This window comes from Nomascus leucogenys, chromosome 24, assembly GCF_006542625.1.
Source record: "Nomascus leucogenys isolate Asia chromosome 24, Asia_NLE_v1, whole genome shotgun sequence".
In the NCBI taxonomy this organism is placed as follows: domain Eukaryota; kingdom Metazoa; phylum Chordata; class Mammalia; order Primates; family Hylobatidae; genus Nomascus; species Nomascus leucogenys.
In genome coordinates, this window is record NC_044404.1 from 9,443,027 (window position 1) to 9,460,825 (window position 17,799).

General features: G+C 40.1%; 1 protein-coding gene across 3 annotated transcripts in view; it reads right to left on the minus strand.

Moving 5' to 3' along the window:
• RERE (arginine-glutamic acid dipeptide repeats) overlaps positions 1-17,799 on the minus strand; it is a 462,172-nt gene that overhangs the window by 247,395 nt on the left and 196,978 nt on the right. For 2 of the 3 annotated variants that reach the window (XM_003274304.3, XM_030805463.1), the window contains exon 4: positions 11,470-11,595. The exons of the other annotated variant lie outside the window; for it this stretch is intronic. In XM_003274304.3, the coding sequence (XP_003274352.2) occupies positions 11,470-11,595 (126 nt within the window). The remainder of the gene's footprint in view (positions 1-11,469; positions 11,596-17,799) is intronic. 3 annotated transcript variants of the gene reach the window in all.

Here is a 17,799-nt window from a genome sequence, read left to right on the forward strand (position 1 = left end):
GGAGAGGCTCACTTTTATTTTTCATTTCAATGTATACCTTAACATTTTTAACATTCATTTTTGGAATTACACGTTTTACAACTTCATTAATAGAATTCAGAGGCACAAGATTTTGGCTCTAAGTTTACATATAACTAAGTAGTACTACCATAATTATCACAAGCTGGTAAATAAACAAGATGAACTCAATGTGCCAAGGGCACATTTATGCCAAACGAAGGCAAAGTCACTTCATGGCAAGCTGTATTTACACTCATGGTTTCTGAGTGGCAATAACTGAAAGAAAAGCGACAGGAAAACTGAGTCATTACAAGGAATCCAGCCGTCTACACAATCCAGGCACCATCCCAGCATCCAAGAGCATGGGCCATAAGGAAGCAGTAACAGTTACATCACAAGCGGCTTCTTATTTCACAACAACATCATCGCCCAGTCTATTAAATTAATGTTGGTAGTAAGAACTTTATTGGTTTTGCAGTTTGGTTGGAAATTAATTTATAAACTGCCTTTTATAGCTGCATTAGGGATATAAGCACACAAATTATACCTAATTTGTATATTGGGGAAGGGAGGAAATTAATATAGAAGAACACAAAAACTATTTTTGAACTAAACATATTCAAGTTTCAAAAACATGAAAGACCCTGGAACTGCATCAGAAGTTCCACATCCTCAACGTAAGCAACGTAAGGAGGAGACCCTGTCTTACAAAAAATTTTAAAATTAGCAGGGCATGGTGGCCCGTGCCTATAGTCCCAGCTACTCAGGAGGTTGAGACAGAGAGGCCGAGGCTGCAGTGAGCCCTGAACATGCCACTGTACTCTAGGTGGGTGACAAAGTGAGACCCTGTCTCCAAAAAAAAAAAAAAAAAAGAAAAAAGAAAGAAGTTCTACATCCTGCAAAGGACAAGATGAGATCTGCTTTTACACTGGTTACTGGAGCTGGGGACAAGCCTTCATTTGCTAATGCTGGCCACTCATCAGAATCTCGAGAAGTGCTTCAAAGGAGTATGGATTCCTGGGTTTGACTCCAGAACAAATGAATCAGTATTCTCATCTTACATGTGAAGACAGTGGGACTCTGAAAGATTAAGTCACCTGATCGTACAACTAGTAAATGTGTAACCAACATGATTCAAACCGATACTATGATTTTAACAGTAAAAACGTGAGGTTTTTTAACTACCTCCATGATCTGGGGGAAGGGTATACTACAGTTCCCTGAACTACTCTTTCAACTTCTCTGTAAGTTTGAAATTATTTTCAAATAGAAAGTTAAAAACAAAAACCAAAAAGAATAGATAACAGGCTGAGACGTGTTAAGAGGTAGAGATGGGCTAGGAAATGGAAAAGGATGAGGCAGAGGCCTCTGAAAAGAGGGCAGAGGCAGAGCTCCATCTCCTCACAGAGAAGGTCGGGTGGTTTTCAGTTTTGTTGTGGGGGAAGAGGAGGTACTAGGCAACAGCAAGCTGAGGAGTTCGAAGGAATGAAGGAAGGAAGGAAGGAAGGAAGGAGGGAGGGAGGGAGGGAGGGAGGGAGGGAGGAAGGAAGGGAGGGAAGGGGGAGGAAGGGAAGGAAGGAAGGAAGTCCATATATCTATAAGGTGGGCAATAAAGGAATGATCTTTCTGTATTTCTCTACATTACAAACTCAAACTAGCATTTACGAACTTGCCAAAAAAAAAACCTGTTTACGTTTATAGAGAAATGCATTCTGAAGTCCAAACAACTGACCACACAACAGTTTCTAAACCCTTCCACTACTATAGAAAACACCTGCTTCTGTGCTAAACTGTAAGGCACAGTTTCTGCTTCAAGAAAATCTGTGATGCTGGGAATTGAGGTTTATCTTACCGAAGAAAAATCTCAAGAAAAGTGTTTGCTACCCATACAGCTGATAATTTTTTGTAATCCTAATGGATCAATGGGAAATTGTACCACGAAATCTCGTCAGTCAATATAACAATGTCTCTAAATAATTTCAGTAAAGTGAAATCTACAGTTATTCCCTTGAAAAACAGGACAAATCAACTCTTTCCCAACTTTTTTCTTTTTTTTCCCGCAAGATGGAGTCTCGCTCTGTCGCCCAGGTTAGAGTGCAATGGCATGATCTCACTGCAACCTCCACCTCCCGGGTTCAAGTGATTCTCCTGCCTCAGCCTCCCAAGTAGCTGGGACTACAGGCACATGCCACCATGCCCTGCTAATTTTTTGTATTTTTAGTAGAGATGGGGTTTCATCGTGTTATCCAGGATGGTCTCGATCTCCTGACTTCATGATCCACCTGCCTCAGCCTCCCAAAGTGCTGGGATTACACGTGTGAGCCACCGAGCCCGGCCTTCCCAACTTACTTTAAGAGGTAACTAAAGGATGGGCACGGTGGCTTACCCCTGTAATCCCAGCGTGATTGGATGGGGAGGCTGAGGCGGGTGGATCACCTGAGGTCGGGAGTTCGAGACCACCCTGGCCAACATGGTGAAACCCCATCTTTACTAAAAATACAAAAATTAGCCAGGTGTGGTGGCGCATGACTGTAATCCCAGCTACTTGGGAAGCTGAGGCAGGAGAATCACCTGAATCCAGGAGGCAGGTGATCATGCCGAAATCATGCCATTGCACTCCAGCCTGGGCAACAGGGCAAGACCCTGTCTCCAAAAAAACAACAAAAATAAACCTTAAAAAAAAGTGATAATACATTATCTACATTACTGGCAGCAGAAAACAAATTTAAGTGTTAAATACTAAACTTTTTTTGTTTTGTTTTGTTTTTTTTTTGAGACAGCATCTCACTCGTCACCCAGGCTGGAATACAGTGGCACGATTACAGCGCACTGCAGCCTCAGCCTCCTGGGCCCAAATGATCCTCCCACCTCAGCCCTAAAAGTAGCAGATAACTTTTGAATTTTTTGTAGAAACAAGGTCTTTCTTTGTTGCTCAGGCTGGTCTCCAACCCCTAGGTTCAAGCAGTCCTCCAGTCTTGGCCACCCAAAGTGCTGAGATTACAGGCATGGGTTACCACGCCCAGCCAATACCAACGTTTTACATTACACAGGTGAAGCTAGGCTAGTATCCAACTATTTTCCACCAATTACCATGTAATACGGTTGAAATTATAGGACCTTTCAAACTTCCAGATACAGGTGACAAAGATTATATTTTTAATATAATTTCTATTTTCAAGATTTAAAAATTCTATTTACTTTAAACGTCTACCTAGCTCTCACTTCAAAAAATTCAAGACAGATTCTAAATTTTAAAAATTTCCCAATTTATGTTCTAGGAAATTTAAGTGAAAGGGAAGAAAGCTATAACTAAAATTTATTAATGGCTAGGAGTACTAATATACATATTTTTTAAAAAAATTACCAAGGAATAAATATTTAGGATACTCCAGAGAAAAATTAAATCTGTAAGCAATCTCCTCATTATATGAATGTTTTGGTTACTTCAGCTATTAAGTTTTAATCAAGCTAAAAAATAGGCCTTTTTCCTTCCATTATAAGAACGTCAATGGGATGAGGAGGGAAAAGCCAAAAGGTGGGAGGAATAGAGTAACGAACTTTAAATCAGCTAGCATGATGGAAATACACACCCTTCTGTCCTTTTAGACAGCATGTTTCTTAAAAATAGGTTGCTAGTTCCTGAAAAAGAACACAAAAGCTATTTACAGGCTGAAAATCTAAGATTTTCTATTCTCAAATTTTCATTTAGAGAATACATTTTGGGATAAGAGGGAAAAAATACATTCATTTTAAGCGGATGGGCAAAGTACCTGATACAATCTAATCCTAAAACATGAGATCAAAGATAAGAACTGAAAATGCAACTTCCAGGCACCAGGCATAATAATTTACATAGACTCTAAAAAAGGATTAACTTTAAGTTTATTACTTCAACTTCACTTCAGTCCTTAGAAACATTTAATATCCTTGGGAAAGAGTACCATCTCTTCTTCCATTGAAGGCCTTGATATTTATAGAAGATATTGCCGGCCAGACGCAGTGGCTCACACCTGTAACCCTAACCCTTTCGGAGGGCAGACAGGCGAATTCCTTGAGCCCAAGAGTTCGAGACCAGCCTGGGCAATGTGGCAAAGCTCCGTCTCTAAAAAAATTTAAAAATTAGCTGGGTATGGTGGCAGGCGCCTGTATTCCCGGCTACTCAGGAGGCTGAAGTGAGAGGATCATCTGCGACTGGGAGGTCGAGGCTGCAGTGAGCCATGATCAGGCCACTGCACTCCAGCCTGGGCAACACAGGGAGAGACCCTGTCTCCAAAAAAAAAAAAAAAAAAAAAGATATTCCCATCAAAAAATACTACGATATCCTAAAAACAAAGTTATAATAAATAAAACCACAAGCTTACTTCCATGGCCTGAAATGTCTTTGGCAATTCCATTGCTAAAAATAAAGCCTAGAAGAAGCCCCACAGATTTGTTTTTATATATATTTCTTTTTTTTTTTTTTTTTTTTTTTTTTTTTTTTTTTTTTTTTTTGAGACAGAGTCTCGCTCTGTCTTCGAGGCTGGAGTGCAGCGGCGTGATCTCGGCTCACTGTAACCTTGAACTTCTGAGTTCAGGCAATCCTCCTGCCTCAGCCTCCCGAGTAGCTGGTACTAGAGCCTGGTACTACCACAGCCACACAACACCATATCTGGCTTTTTTTTTTCTGAGATGGAGTCTGACTCTGTTGCCCAGGCTCTAGTGCAGTGGTGTGATCTCGGCTCACTGCAACCTCTTCCTCCTGAGTTCAAGCGATTCTCCTGCCTCAGCCTTCTAAGTAGCTGGGATTACAGGCGCCCGCCATCAAGCCTGGCTAATTTTTGTATTTTTAGTAGAGACAGGGTTTCGCCATGTTGACCAGGTTGGCCTCGAACTCCTGACTTCAAGTGATCCACACGCCTCGGCCTCCCAAAGCGCTGGGATTATAGGTGTGAGCCACCACACCCAGCCTAATGTTTTTTTGTTTTTTTTACTTTCTGTAGAGACAGGGTCTGGTCAGAGACTGGTCTGACCAGTTCAAGCTGGTCTTGAACTCTTGGCCTCAAGCACTCCTCTCTCCTTAGCCTCCCAAGGTGCTGGGATTATAGGCATGAACCACCACACCCAGCTGTTCAGATATTTTTTCAATCAAATAGTATGGAACAAGGGCTGTGCCAAGTGGCTTTGTAATCTTAGCACTTTGGGGTACTGACAGAGGAGGATCCCTTGAGGCCAGGAGTTCAAGACCAACCTGGGCAACATAGGGAGACCCTGTCTCTACAAAAATTTAAAAAATTTTAAAATTTTAGGTAGCATGCACCTACAGTCCTAGCTACATGAGAAGCTGAGAAAGGAGAATCACCTGAGCCCAGGAGGGTGGGGCTGCAGTGAGCCAGAATGGTGCCACTACACCCCTGCCTGGGTGACAGAGTGAGACCCTGTCTGGAAAACAAACAAAAAATCCTCAAAACATGAAACACCCCAAGAAAGGCAGGGCTGAAAGTCCTAACAGTGCCTGTAAGTAATAAAGAGCAACGCACTATCCCTGAAAGAACAAGAAGCTCAATAAAACTTGCAAAGGATCATTAAATCTAATATATGCCTATGGTAACAAAAAGGCATTTAAATTGTAGGCAGTTATAAAAGCATAGGGTTATTGACATTTGTGATCTAAAAATGGAGCTTGACGCCACTTTTGGAAAAAAGATGACGAATATGATGAAAAGACAGTCTTAAGAATAAAGTGACTGGGCACAGTGGCTCACGCCTGTAATCCCAACACTTTGGGAACCCAAGGCGGAAAGATCACTTGAGGTCAGTTTGAGACCAGGCTGGCCAACATGGTGAAACGCTGTCTCTACTAAAAATACAAAAATTAGGCCAGGCATGGTAGCTCATTCCTGTAATCCCAGCACTTTGGGAGGCCGAGTCAGGAAATCACCTGAGGTCAGGAGTTCAAGATCAGCCTGGCCAACATGCTGAAACCCCATCTCTACTAAAAATACAAAAATTAGCCAGGTGTGGTGGCACACGCCTGTAATCTCAGCTACTCGGGAGGCTGAGGCAGGAGAACTGCTTGAACCCAGGAGGCGGAGGCCCAGGAGGCGGAGGCTGAGACTGCACCACTGCTCCCTAGCCTGGGCAACAGAGCAAGACCCTGTCTCCCCCGCCCCCAAAAAAAAAAAAAAATTAACTGACAATTAGCTTTTATGAGGAAGCAGACATAACAACTGCTCCAGGTGAAAGGAACTGAGCTGAAAGCAGGCCCAGCCATGTTCTCTGATGCCAGTAGCAGTCAACCTTAGTATTATTGGTCAGCTGGGTGCTTTCAGAATTTTCTTAATTTGTTATATTATAAGTCGAAAACTAGTAATCATCTTTCATTTAGGGTAGCTGGACTAATCCCAACATTTGTATTAGCAATTCTTCTGAAAATCCAGCCATCTTAATATCTTTCACTAAAATCAAATATAAAAAGCAATCTCTCATGATCTTTATCAATGGTTATTTTCGGCATACTTAATGGGGAAGTATGCCAAAGCGGGGAAGCCACAGTAAAAAAATGAAAAAGCAATATAGCCTCAATAAACTTCTGCACCACTAAAAGAGCAACCAGATTGGAGTTCTTTCTAAGCAACAAGTAGGTAACAAACATAATACAATCAGCATTTCCAAAAGAGCATTTTATAATAAATTTTCATTTTTAATTCTTAAATGGTACTATAGTATCAAGTATGGAAAGCACTAATATTAGAAGTGATACTTACTAATGATAAGTGCCTTACTTAAGCAAAAATAACTCTATTAACACTGGTTTGACTGAGTTCAATCGGGCCTCCCACCTCAGCCTCCTGAGTAGCTGGACTGCAGACACATGCCACCACACCCAGATAATTTTTAATTTTTTTGCAGAGATGGGATTTCACCACGTTGTCCAGGCTGGTCTTGAACTCCTGAGCTCAAGTGACCCAGCCGCCCCAGCCTCCCCAAAGTGCTGGGATTACAGGCGTGAGCCATCATGCCCGGGCTGATTTGAGGTTTTAAATGACAAACAGCAGAACCTTCACTGTTTTTAATCTTAACTTTTAAATTATTTTCAACACCTAAGGAATCTACTGATTAGCATCCATAGTCAAAAAGTATAGATCCTCTTTCCAGAAAAATGCACATATATAGGAGACTTTGCCAGCAATTTCAGGATGTTCACAGACCCTCTAAAACTCAAGAGACTTTATGGATTTCAGATTAAGAATGACGAGAATTTGGGCCGGGCACAGTGGCTCACGCCAGTAATCCCAGCACTTTGGGAGGCCGAGGCGGGCAGATCACAAGGTCAGCAGCTCGAGACCAGCCTGGCCAACATGGTGAAACCCTGTCTCTACTAAAAATACAAAAATTAGCCAGGCATGGTGGTGGATGCCTGTAATCTGGGCTACTCCAGAAGCTGAGGCAGGAGAATCGCTTGAACCCGGGAGGCAGAGGTGCAATGAGCCGAGACCGCGCCATTGCACTCCAGCCTGGGCGACAGAGCAAGACTCCATCTCAAAAAATAAATAAATAAAAAAAGAATGACCAGAATTTGTATAATTCAAGTCTTATAGGATAATAGACAACGCTTAATGTATGCTTGCTATATGCTAAGTATGGTGCTAAGAAATTTAATGAATTATTTTATTTAATTTTTGCAACAACCCCTTTGTCATAGATAGTATTATTATACCCATACTACAAGTGAGAAAACTAAGAGTTAGAAAGGTTAATTAACATATCCTATGTTACCAAGAAACATGTCAAAAGAAAGTTCCCTAAAGGAAAATGCACAACAAAAATAATGATAAAAAAAAAAAAAATACACCGGGTGTGGTGGCTCACAACTGTAATCCCATCACTTTGGGAGGCCTAGGTGGGTGGATCATGAGGTCAGGAGGTCAAGATCATACTGGCTAACACAGTGAAACCCCATCTCTACTAAAAATACAAAAAAAATTAACCGGGTGTGGTGGAATGCACCTGTAGTCCCAGCTACTCAGGAAGCTGAGGCAGGAGAATTGCTTGAACCCAGGAAGCGGAGGTTGCAGTGAGCTGAGATCATGCCACTGCACTCCAGCCTGGGTGACAGAGCAAGACTCTGTCTCAAAAAACAACAAAAACAAAACATACACAGCCAGGTACAGTGGCTCACGCCTGTAATCCCAACACTTTGGGAAGCCAAGATGAGAGGATCACTTGAGGTCAGGAGTTCAAGACCAGCCTGGCCAATAAGGCAAAACACGGTCTCTACTAAAAATACAAAAACTAGCCAGGTGTGGCAGCCCACACCTGTAATCCCAGCTACTCAGGAGGCTGAGGCAGGAGAATTGCTTAAACCCAAGAGGTGGAGGTTGCAGTGAGCCGAGATCATGCCACTGCACTCCAGCCTGCACAACAGAGTGAGACTCTGTCTCAAAACAAAAACAATGACAACAGAAAAACACTACTCAAATAAAACAGTTCAAACCACCCGTACAATACTGTCCTATTATGTGTGTTAACCACTCAAAAGAGGTCAAACACACAAAAAGATACGGCTAAAAAAATTAAAATGCTAACTAATATCCTCACCAGTCCTTGATCTTCTAGTGAGGAAGAGGATGGGTGCAGCCAACATGAGTCCTGTCCTGCAGAGCCACACCCTTGACAATGGAGATAAATATGCATGTATGTCCCCTTGAAAGGTTGCACCTTTCCTGCTTTGGCTAGAGCCTCTGTCGTGGTGCCATGTGGTTTCTATGTAAATCAGCTGATGGGTAGAATCCTTTCTGACCAGTTTAGGGAGGTTCTGGGCAATGATGTTTTCTTTGCCTTCCTACCTCCCTCACTACTCCCTCCCCACCACTGAACACAGTACTTTTTACTAGAAAACACCCAAGCTAACAGATTCTCAGTACAAGTAAAAATGTTGCCTCTCCAGCAGATAGAAAAATGAACAGATAAGTTAAAACTTACAAAATTAAATCTGATTAGTTTATTACATCATTAGTGTAGAAACACAGATCACATATACCTGAATATGCAAAGAAAGTTAAATTATGATGCAATCAGTGCTATCCTATAAAAACTAAATTAACAAAAATAGTCTATTAGGGAAGACATCTGGTGTATCATGGCAAGAAATGTTAATGATATTGTCTGCAACTCTGTAATCAATTTTTTCTCCCAGCAGCTCTCTCATTACACTGTATTAGATCTGTGTGCCTGCAGGATTTATGAGAGCTCCACATATGGGGAAGCTTTGCCAACTGGATCTGATTCAGATCCAGCTCAAATGACTTCGGCAGCACAAAGCATCATTAAAGAACAATCAATACAGTTAGCTTTATGTACCATCATCTTGACTGAGAGATCTATCCTCTCACTACAGAATCTCTCACATCTACATATAATGTACCCAAGTGCTCCAGCAGTCATGAACTTATTTAAATCATCAGTAGACACAAATATTTTTATTGCTAAAAAATAAATACTAGTCATAATTGTAATATAAAAAGTTTACAAAAAAATTAATATTATGGGGAAGACTTAAAATCCATTCAGCAAATCCTGTTGAGTATGACAGTAAATAAAAGTATTAATAATAGCATCCACATTGATTAAGAAAATATCAGCCTAAAAGTAAAACCTACTTTTTAGATATATGTGGAAATAAGACACAGCAGTAAATAAGACATATTGGTCATTAGTAAAGGCTGAAGCTTTAAAAGTAGGTAGTCACATTGGGAATCTACTAATTTGTCCCATAAGACGTCAGTCTTTCTCTGGGAATTAAAATTAGACTTTTATCTACACTATACTGGGTTCTGTCTTCCACCGTAAGACAGAGAATTCCAAGGTTTCCATAATGTGAAACCCCCACCCCTTTTTTTGGTATGACCCTTGAGTAATTACATCAGCAAATATGTAAACGTGTTATGCTGTTCCAACAATTACTCCTGATTTGGTTACAATTATCAATATATCATCTCTACTGTCTTGGTCCTCCATCGTACCCATGAATGGCAGCCCTAGCCTCCTACTTGGAACTTTCACCATCTTTCCCCGTTCCACACTGCAAACTGCTACAGTCAATCTTCTTAAGCAGTGATCTGCAAGGTGGCTTGTCTCAAATAAAAAAGCGTACACAAGCTCTCTACTGCCTATTACACAAAATCTTAACTTTGCTAACTTTGAATATCCTCTATAATCTAGCCTCATTTTATATCTCCACATCTGCCTCCCAGAATCCACTAACCTGTGCTCTTCAGTGACGTCCTGCAGGTCATCTTCTCACGACTCCCAGACTCGTCAGCCTCACTGCCTGTGTTGCTTATAAGGACAGGCTGCCATGTACACCTGCAAGGCTCCTATACTCTGCCTATCCACTTCTTATTGATGTGTGAAAAACATACCCAGCTCCTCAAAACCTACCCACCTTCACAGAACTTCCCCAAGTGCCACAGCCCATCTGGAACACTTTCTTTTCTTCACCCCAAGATATTAATATTCTACACTGCAACTGAACAATTCACCATATATTGACAGTATCTTGCATTATGTGTGTCTAAGTGTGAGAGAGCTTGCTATCCTCTTGTATTATTTGCTAATTCAGTATGAACTGGGGTGCCACAGTCACTTCTTTACACTGACTTCAGTGCTTAACTAAAACTACACTTCTTTCATATTAACCCAGTAGTCATTCAAAATAATAAATACTCGACTTTCAGAAAACATTACCATTAAATCCTCCATTAAGTCCTACCATTAAAGGCAAAAAAAGGAAGAGAAGTGCGAACTTTCCTAAAAAGGGAGATGCACTACACGATAATAACCCCTATGATCACCCACACGGGTCCCTGTGTTTTAAGGGATAAAGCACTACAGATACTTCATCCTGCTGCCTCTTACACATCCCTCAGGACCACCACTAGTTTCAGAAGAATAACCAAGGGATAGCTGTTAAGAAGTATAGCTACAGCCCAACCCAAGCCTCTTGAAGTGCTTATTCTGCATCTAGCACTGGAGAAAAGCCTCGCTATTTCTGAGCAATACCCTACAAAATGCCACCCGAGAGGACAACACCCAAAATAGTATAGATTGGTGGGCCATGAGTCCCAATGAGCCTGGGGAAACGCACATTCCACACTTGAACTCAAACTTACCCCCTTTTTTCCCCATTTCAGTTGCCAACATCCATACTCGCTGCTGATTGCCAGCTCCTGCTTCTTGCAGCAGCCCAGCATGCTCTCTGCTGGTGCCAAAATACCCTTCCACCAAACCCCGCTAACTTCTGGAACTGTCCTAGAGGGGTAAGGCAAGTCCCGTATTTTGCTTCCTCTGTGCATGTACTTGTTACTCCTTTAAAAACACATATAATACAGCACATTTTAAAAGGGGCTCTGGGGAGGGAGGTAATATTCCTATTTTATACCCTACGGGATATAAAATACTGATAGCTTTTAAAAACGGGATTCTCCTTACCCCTACAGGCCCTCTCCCGGCTTCAGAAAGATGCTGTGGTGGCTGTGATGCCACCGGCAGAGAGCATGCTGGGGGGTCACACAAAGCAGGAGTTGGAGATCTGCAACAGGCCTGGGAGTTGTGGACCTAAAAAAGAAAACAGTTTTAAGTTAACGTGCCCAATGCCCCATCATGCCCTGGTTATTAGGGGCACGCAGCACACAAGTCGGTATCTGCAAAAACTCTTTAGCAGATGACCTCTGAAACCTCAGATAATTTGTTCTACCACTAAAGTTAACCTTTTTGCATTAATCAAAGCTGTTACCTTATTTCAGTGTGAACAAACATATGACCCTTCTGGCTCCACACTTTAATCCAGGTCCTATCATAAAGCAGTATGGTGTGTGCCCCTCAAAATAACCAAGTTAAGATGTGAGATAGTGCCAAAGCACAATTAACAGCAACATGCTATGCTTATAATAAAAACAGAAATGCAATGGTGTCAGATAAACACAACCGTAAAATGAATCACAAGTGGACAAACTGAGCTTTCAGAAGAGTTTCTAATGACAGAAGCTAGAGACATAAGACATGTACTTAATAAGGAAATAGGCATTTGGGTGGCCAAAGAAAGGCCCTGCCATTTTCTCAAAGTTCAAGTTTAACTGTGTAAAGCTGAAGGCAAAGGAAATAGACAAAGGCCCCAAAACAGAGGGAAAAAGACAACATTCACATGAGTTGTAATTTTCTCCAAACGCCCACAAGGTGAGTATAATGAACAGGCACAGAGCATAAAGTTCCAGAAAGACATTACTTATTTTTATAGGCAAAACTAGTTTAGTATGTATTACGTGTCTTTTTTAAAATTAACTTTGAAAACATTTAAAAACCAGGATAAAAAAGACTACAGAGCAACTTCTGAAAGCCAGCACAGTATACCTCAGATAACAGTTTGAGTACGTTCCTTTTCAAATATTTTAGAGCGCACATAACATTTTTAAAACCAATTCATGTGATTTTGAATGAACTAAAAAAATCCATAAAATCCCAATACTTATATAAGAACCTGTCTTATGGTTGTCTAAAAATTACAGGTGAGCAACCTTTTAATATTAAATCATTATTAGGGTGTCCTGTTACATATAATTCCCTTTGAAAAGCAAAGAGTAATTAACAACTTTCTGTAAACAAAGATTTTAATATATTTCATTAACTATTTTTGTAAGTCTCTTAAGCTCCCTACACATACACACACACACACACACACACAAAACAAATACCAGGAAAATAAGCTAATGTTCACAATGTTTTATCATGATCATTTTTTCTTTTTCTAAAGATGACCATCTAGAGTACATCCTGGGATCTACACTAAAATTTCTGTGCAGTCAGTCTCTGATTCTCACGGCCTCAGTGATAGCACAGCTGACAGAGTGTCAGTAGCCACAACCTTCTCACCACACACCTTCTCCCTGCCATCACCAACACTGCAAACTCCAAATTAAAGATTCAATTGTGCACTTGAATGTACAGCATATTCAATATTTTTTGCCAGAAGCATCAAAATAAAAATGGACTTCTGGATAATCTCTTCCACTAGGAATACGACTGCCCAAACCACTCAAATCTTTACATTCAAATTAGGGGTTTTAAATCAAAAACACCTGGTAAAGCATTTCCAAACACTTTGGCATTATTTTAAACATGCAAATAGTTCAAGTAATTATTAAAACATTTTATGTATTTTAAAAAGGCATTTTTTTCAAAACAAGTCATTGTTCTTACATACAAAATGAGAAAACGTTGACAGTATCCGTTTCCCTAATTTTTTTTAGTACTTCTAATAGGTTTTTCTTGGACTGAGTTGGTTCTTACTGCAAGCATCCATATATACATACAAATTACAAATTTCCAATTGAAAAGAATTAAGTTTGAACAAGACTTTACCAATATTCTTGCATAGTAGATGGCTGCAAATATCAGATTGTCTCAAACTTTCTTAAGCTCCTTTAAAGTTAGAATACCTAGAGTTTTCTGCATTGAAAACAATTTCACATATAGTTAACAATTTTAGTAAACAACATTTTCAGAAATATATTTTATGGAAATACATATAATTAAACAAAACTTTTTCAATAGTTTCTTAGAGTCCCTTGACCCAAGTAAATTAGAAGAAAATGAATTACCCAACCTCACAGTAGTAGTTAAACACTAAAACTTAAAATCCCAAGTGCCCTACCCTGACTGGCAGCCACGAGTGAAGACAAATTGCTGGGAAGCTCAGAAAATGGGGCCAATAAAATGCTGGGATTATTTATTCCCAAGGCCTCATTCTGATTTCCACTTACGTTAATACCACCCTGTCCATTTAGAGGTTGACATCAATATCATGCAAACAGGATGTGGTCGTTCAAAAAACTTTCAACACCGTTACTCCATAATTGTGGTGGGAGGGGAGTATAGATATACAACCTCCTCTGACTGAGTCCACCAAACTCAGGGATAAAGAATTCCATCTTGCTTGATGCAGTGGCTCATGCCTGTAATCCCAACACTTTGGGAGGCCGAGGCGGGTGGATCACGAGGTCAGGAGTTCAAGACCAGCCTGGCCAACATAGTGAAACCCTGTCTCTACTAAGAATACAAAAACATAGCCAGGGGTGGTGGCAGGTGCCCATAATTCCAGCTACTCGGGAGGCTGAGGCAGGAGAATCGCTTGAACCCAGAGGCAGAGGTTGGAAAGAGCTGAGATCGTGCCATTGAACTCCAGCCTGGGTGACAAGAGGGAAAGTCTGTCTCCAAAAAAGAATTCCATCCTGCCTTTTGCCTCTTAAAGAATTAAACAAAATTAGAAATCACAAATGTATATGTGAAAAGGCCACTTGGTTCTTGGATATAATAGCTGAAAATACTTGATAATGAACTTTAATGTAAAGTTTTTACTTCATTATCCAACACTACACAACAAGTCACAAAGGCGTAACTGGGTGATACTGACCTTTTTATATGGTACAAGCCAAGAAAGTAAAGAGAAGAAGGAACTATAGAAAGGAATACTCAATTTTGCAGGCCTACCTTGAAGGACTGTCAAAAACAAAAACAGAAACAACTGATGTGTCACACAGAAACAAATCATCATAGCGTAAGGCATTTTTCATAACAGTTGGCCTTTTCTGGGAGGTTCACACGTATACGAGGCCCTCATTTATCTTTGCTGAAAGTCAGTCATATGGAAAAACCCAAAACAATATAATGATGCCTAAAAAATGTTATGACTTAGGCTACATTCATTCAAATTCGTGAAGAAAACAAGAAACTGAATTTTCTTCAAGTATTTTAAAAGAAATAAAGTTTTATTATTTCTATACATTATGCACTGAGGGCTAACCAAAGGTAAGTGAGTAGACTGGCTTGTTTAAGAGAATGTTAATTTGTTGTTGATGTATGCACTGTATCAAACAACTACTACTAAAGTTTTTTAAAAATACTTATCCAGTGAATTTATTCCACTTAAATGTTACTTCATTCAGTATTCAATAAATATTTACTGTGGACATTACAGCCAGCCAATGTGCTAAGCACACAATATATATACATCAGTGAATAAAAAGCATAAACCTAAGGTACCAACTAAACATCAACATCACAATCAGTGTCACTCTATGGGGCACTGGACACTTTGTAAGTTTGACCTTTTAATCTAAAAACAATCTACTTGGCAAGGTAGGTACTTTATATCCCAACTTCACAGGTAACTAAAGAAAGTTAAGAGGGTTAAGTGTATCTCCCAAGGTCAGGAAAGATGGCAACTGATGCACGGAGTATGTGAACTCAGACAACCTGATGTCGAAGTCCGAGCTCTGAACCTGGTCAATCTACCATCCCTCATCTCAATCCCAGAATAACAGATCCTAAATTCTGAATTAGCCATGTTCAAATTATGTGGACCTTCCTGCCCACCCCCCCAACCAAAAAAGGGCTCTAATACAAGATTTACCTCCTTTTAAACAAATGCCCATTCCGTGAATGTCCATACACTACACCTTCTGTGCTAAGTGGTAAGAGCCAAGATGGGATTAAAGAAATGCAGTAGATAATGCATAAGTCTGATAATTAAGTCACTGTGTGTATACCTGAATGTGTGCACAAAGAGTATGTGTGATTAAGTCGCTATCTGATATCTCCCAGCATCATCTATGGTTCTAATAAGAAAAGAAGACATCATTACTCCTCCTCAGTAAGTTTTTATTACAAAGGAGGAGAAATAGCTTCTTGTTACTTTTAATCCATTTTTAAGAAAATAAATTTGGTGGAGGGCGGGCAATCTCAATGGCAAGTGGAACCTAAGATGAAGTTAATTTCTCTGCAGCCCTTCTGCTGCTGTACTGTCGGGGAAGGCATGAATAAAGGGTAGTGAGTAGCAAACAACTTATGAGTACAGACCAGGGATCAGGGAGAAATTCCAAGTGTTTTTTCCTCCAGCTGCTCACATTTGACAATGAAACAACGAGAGGGATATGGTATTAAACGATAAATAACTTGGCCCCCACATTCATAGCAATAATGGAAATGTGCATTCTTCAAGGTAACTAGTAGTATGCATCCTTAGCTATTCCACATTCAGAACTTGCACTTAGAAAGTAGGCTGCTAGGGACACAAACGATACAGAGGCATTATCATCTATGCGGAGCCGTTAACAGTATGTCGAGCCCAGCTAACCATCACCCGAAACACTTTAACATCCCTAACTATCACCCCCAACTCTAAGGAATCTCTGTATCTGGCTTAACTTTAAGGACAATTTTCCAAGTTTTAATAAAACAGTTAAGGAACCAAAATGAATCAGTGTTATTAACCCAAAATAGTACTTATAGCTACATATACTACCTAGAAACTCATTGGGTATAAGTAACAGCTGAAACACCTATGTAACTTTAGGAAACCAAAAGCATGTTTTCCTCTACTGTATGAATGACGACAATGCAAGAATCCACACTGAATTTCCATAAGTTTGCTTACTTATCTGTGAATAAAGAAAGGTAGTAACTGCTACAAGGAACTACTACACAAGGAACTCCTCAGTGTTATACTAAATGAAAATTACTGTCTCCATGACCTTGTTAGCATTCTCAGACTCCATGATTATTTCCAGATGGCAAATTATTTGTATTATACTTCTTAATGCCTAGGTTTCTATAAAAATATGATTTTATTGTTTTTGATAAACACACAAAAGAAATCATTTCTTTTAGAACTAAAAGTGAATGCCCTTCTTGTCAATCCTATTCAGAATGTTCTCCAAAGAAGACTGACATCCAATAATGCCACAAGTTGTCTGTCATTTAGAATCTAAGATCACTGAGGGAATGAACAATGTTTTATACTTCTTCAGTCTCCCTTTAGGTGCCAAGTTCCATAAAGAACACACAGCAGGTATTCAGTAAATGCCTGTGGAAGGCCCTGATTATAGCCCAAAACATTCCTATTTGCACTCTGTGACATAATGCTCCTCAATGATATTGACTCATTCAGAACAAAACCCTCTAAGTAACTAAGTCATATGGTGACCTATAAAAGCTATGGGAGGGTAGCAGAAGGGTTGGAGATGTTAACCTAGGCTCTTTCCACTGCAATTCATGAAGATCCACTCAAGCTAGCCCAGATGAGAGCTCTTTACTCAGAGTGAACAGGATAATCTAAGAATCCTGTGGGAAGGACATCAGTGCAGTGGGACCCAGGAGAGTCAAGGAAGAGACGGCTGTGCACGCACTTCCCTTGGCAGTCTGCTGCTCTTCCCACAGCTTCCCTGTCCTCTGCTTTTCCCAGTTTCCTACCCAAGCAAGTGAGCTTGCCTATGTCAGCCCTAACCTTGCTCTTGTCATTCAGGTAATTCTTTTTTTATTTTTAATTTTTACAGATATATTAGGGGTAATTCTTGAATTATCCATTCACCTTTCCCCTCTATTAACTGCCTCAGTCTCTCAGTTTCTCAACTCTAAATTCTAAAAATGAAATTTGGCTCAATTAATCTTTTCATGCCAGGCCACAAGGATCACAGACTGTCATTCCATATTACTAGTCCTTGAAAAAGCTAAATAAAGACTTTGCCAGCTATTTTACTATTTAGTTCAGAAATCTACGGTGCGAAGCGACCTTTTTAATCAACAATACTTCTTTCTCCTGCTTCTAAGTATGCACTGTCCATAATTCTACCCTGCCTCTTCTGCTCGCCTGAGTTCCTGCTTTTGACTACTTGTTTCATAAATACTTTGGTCAGCGCATTCAAACAAAATCAGACCTCTCCATTTGTAAATAAGCCCAATCAAAGGAATACTTCCTAAGAGAATGAA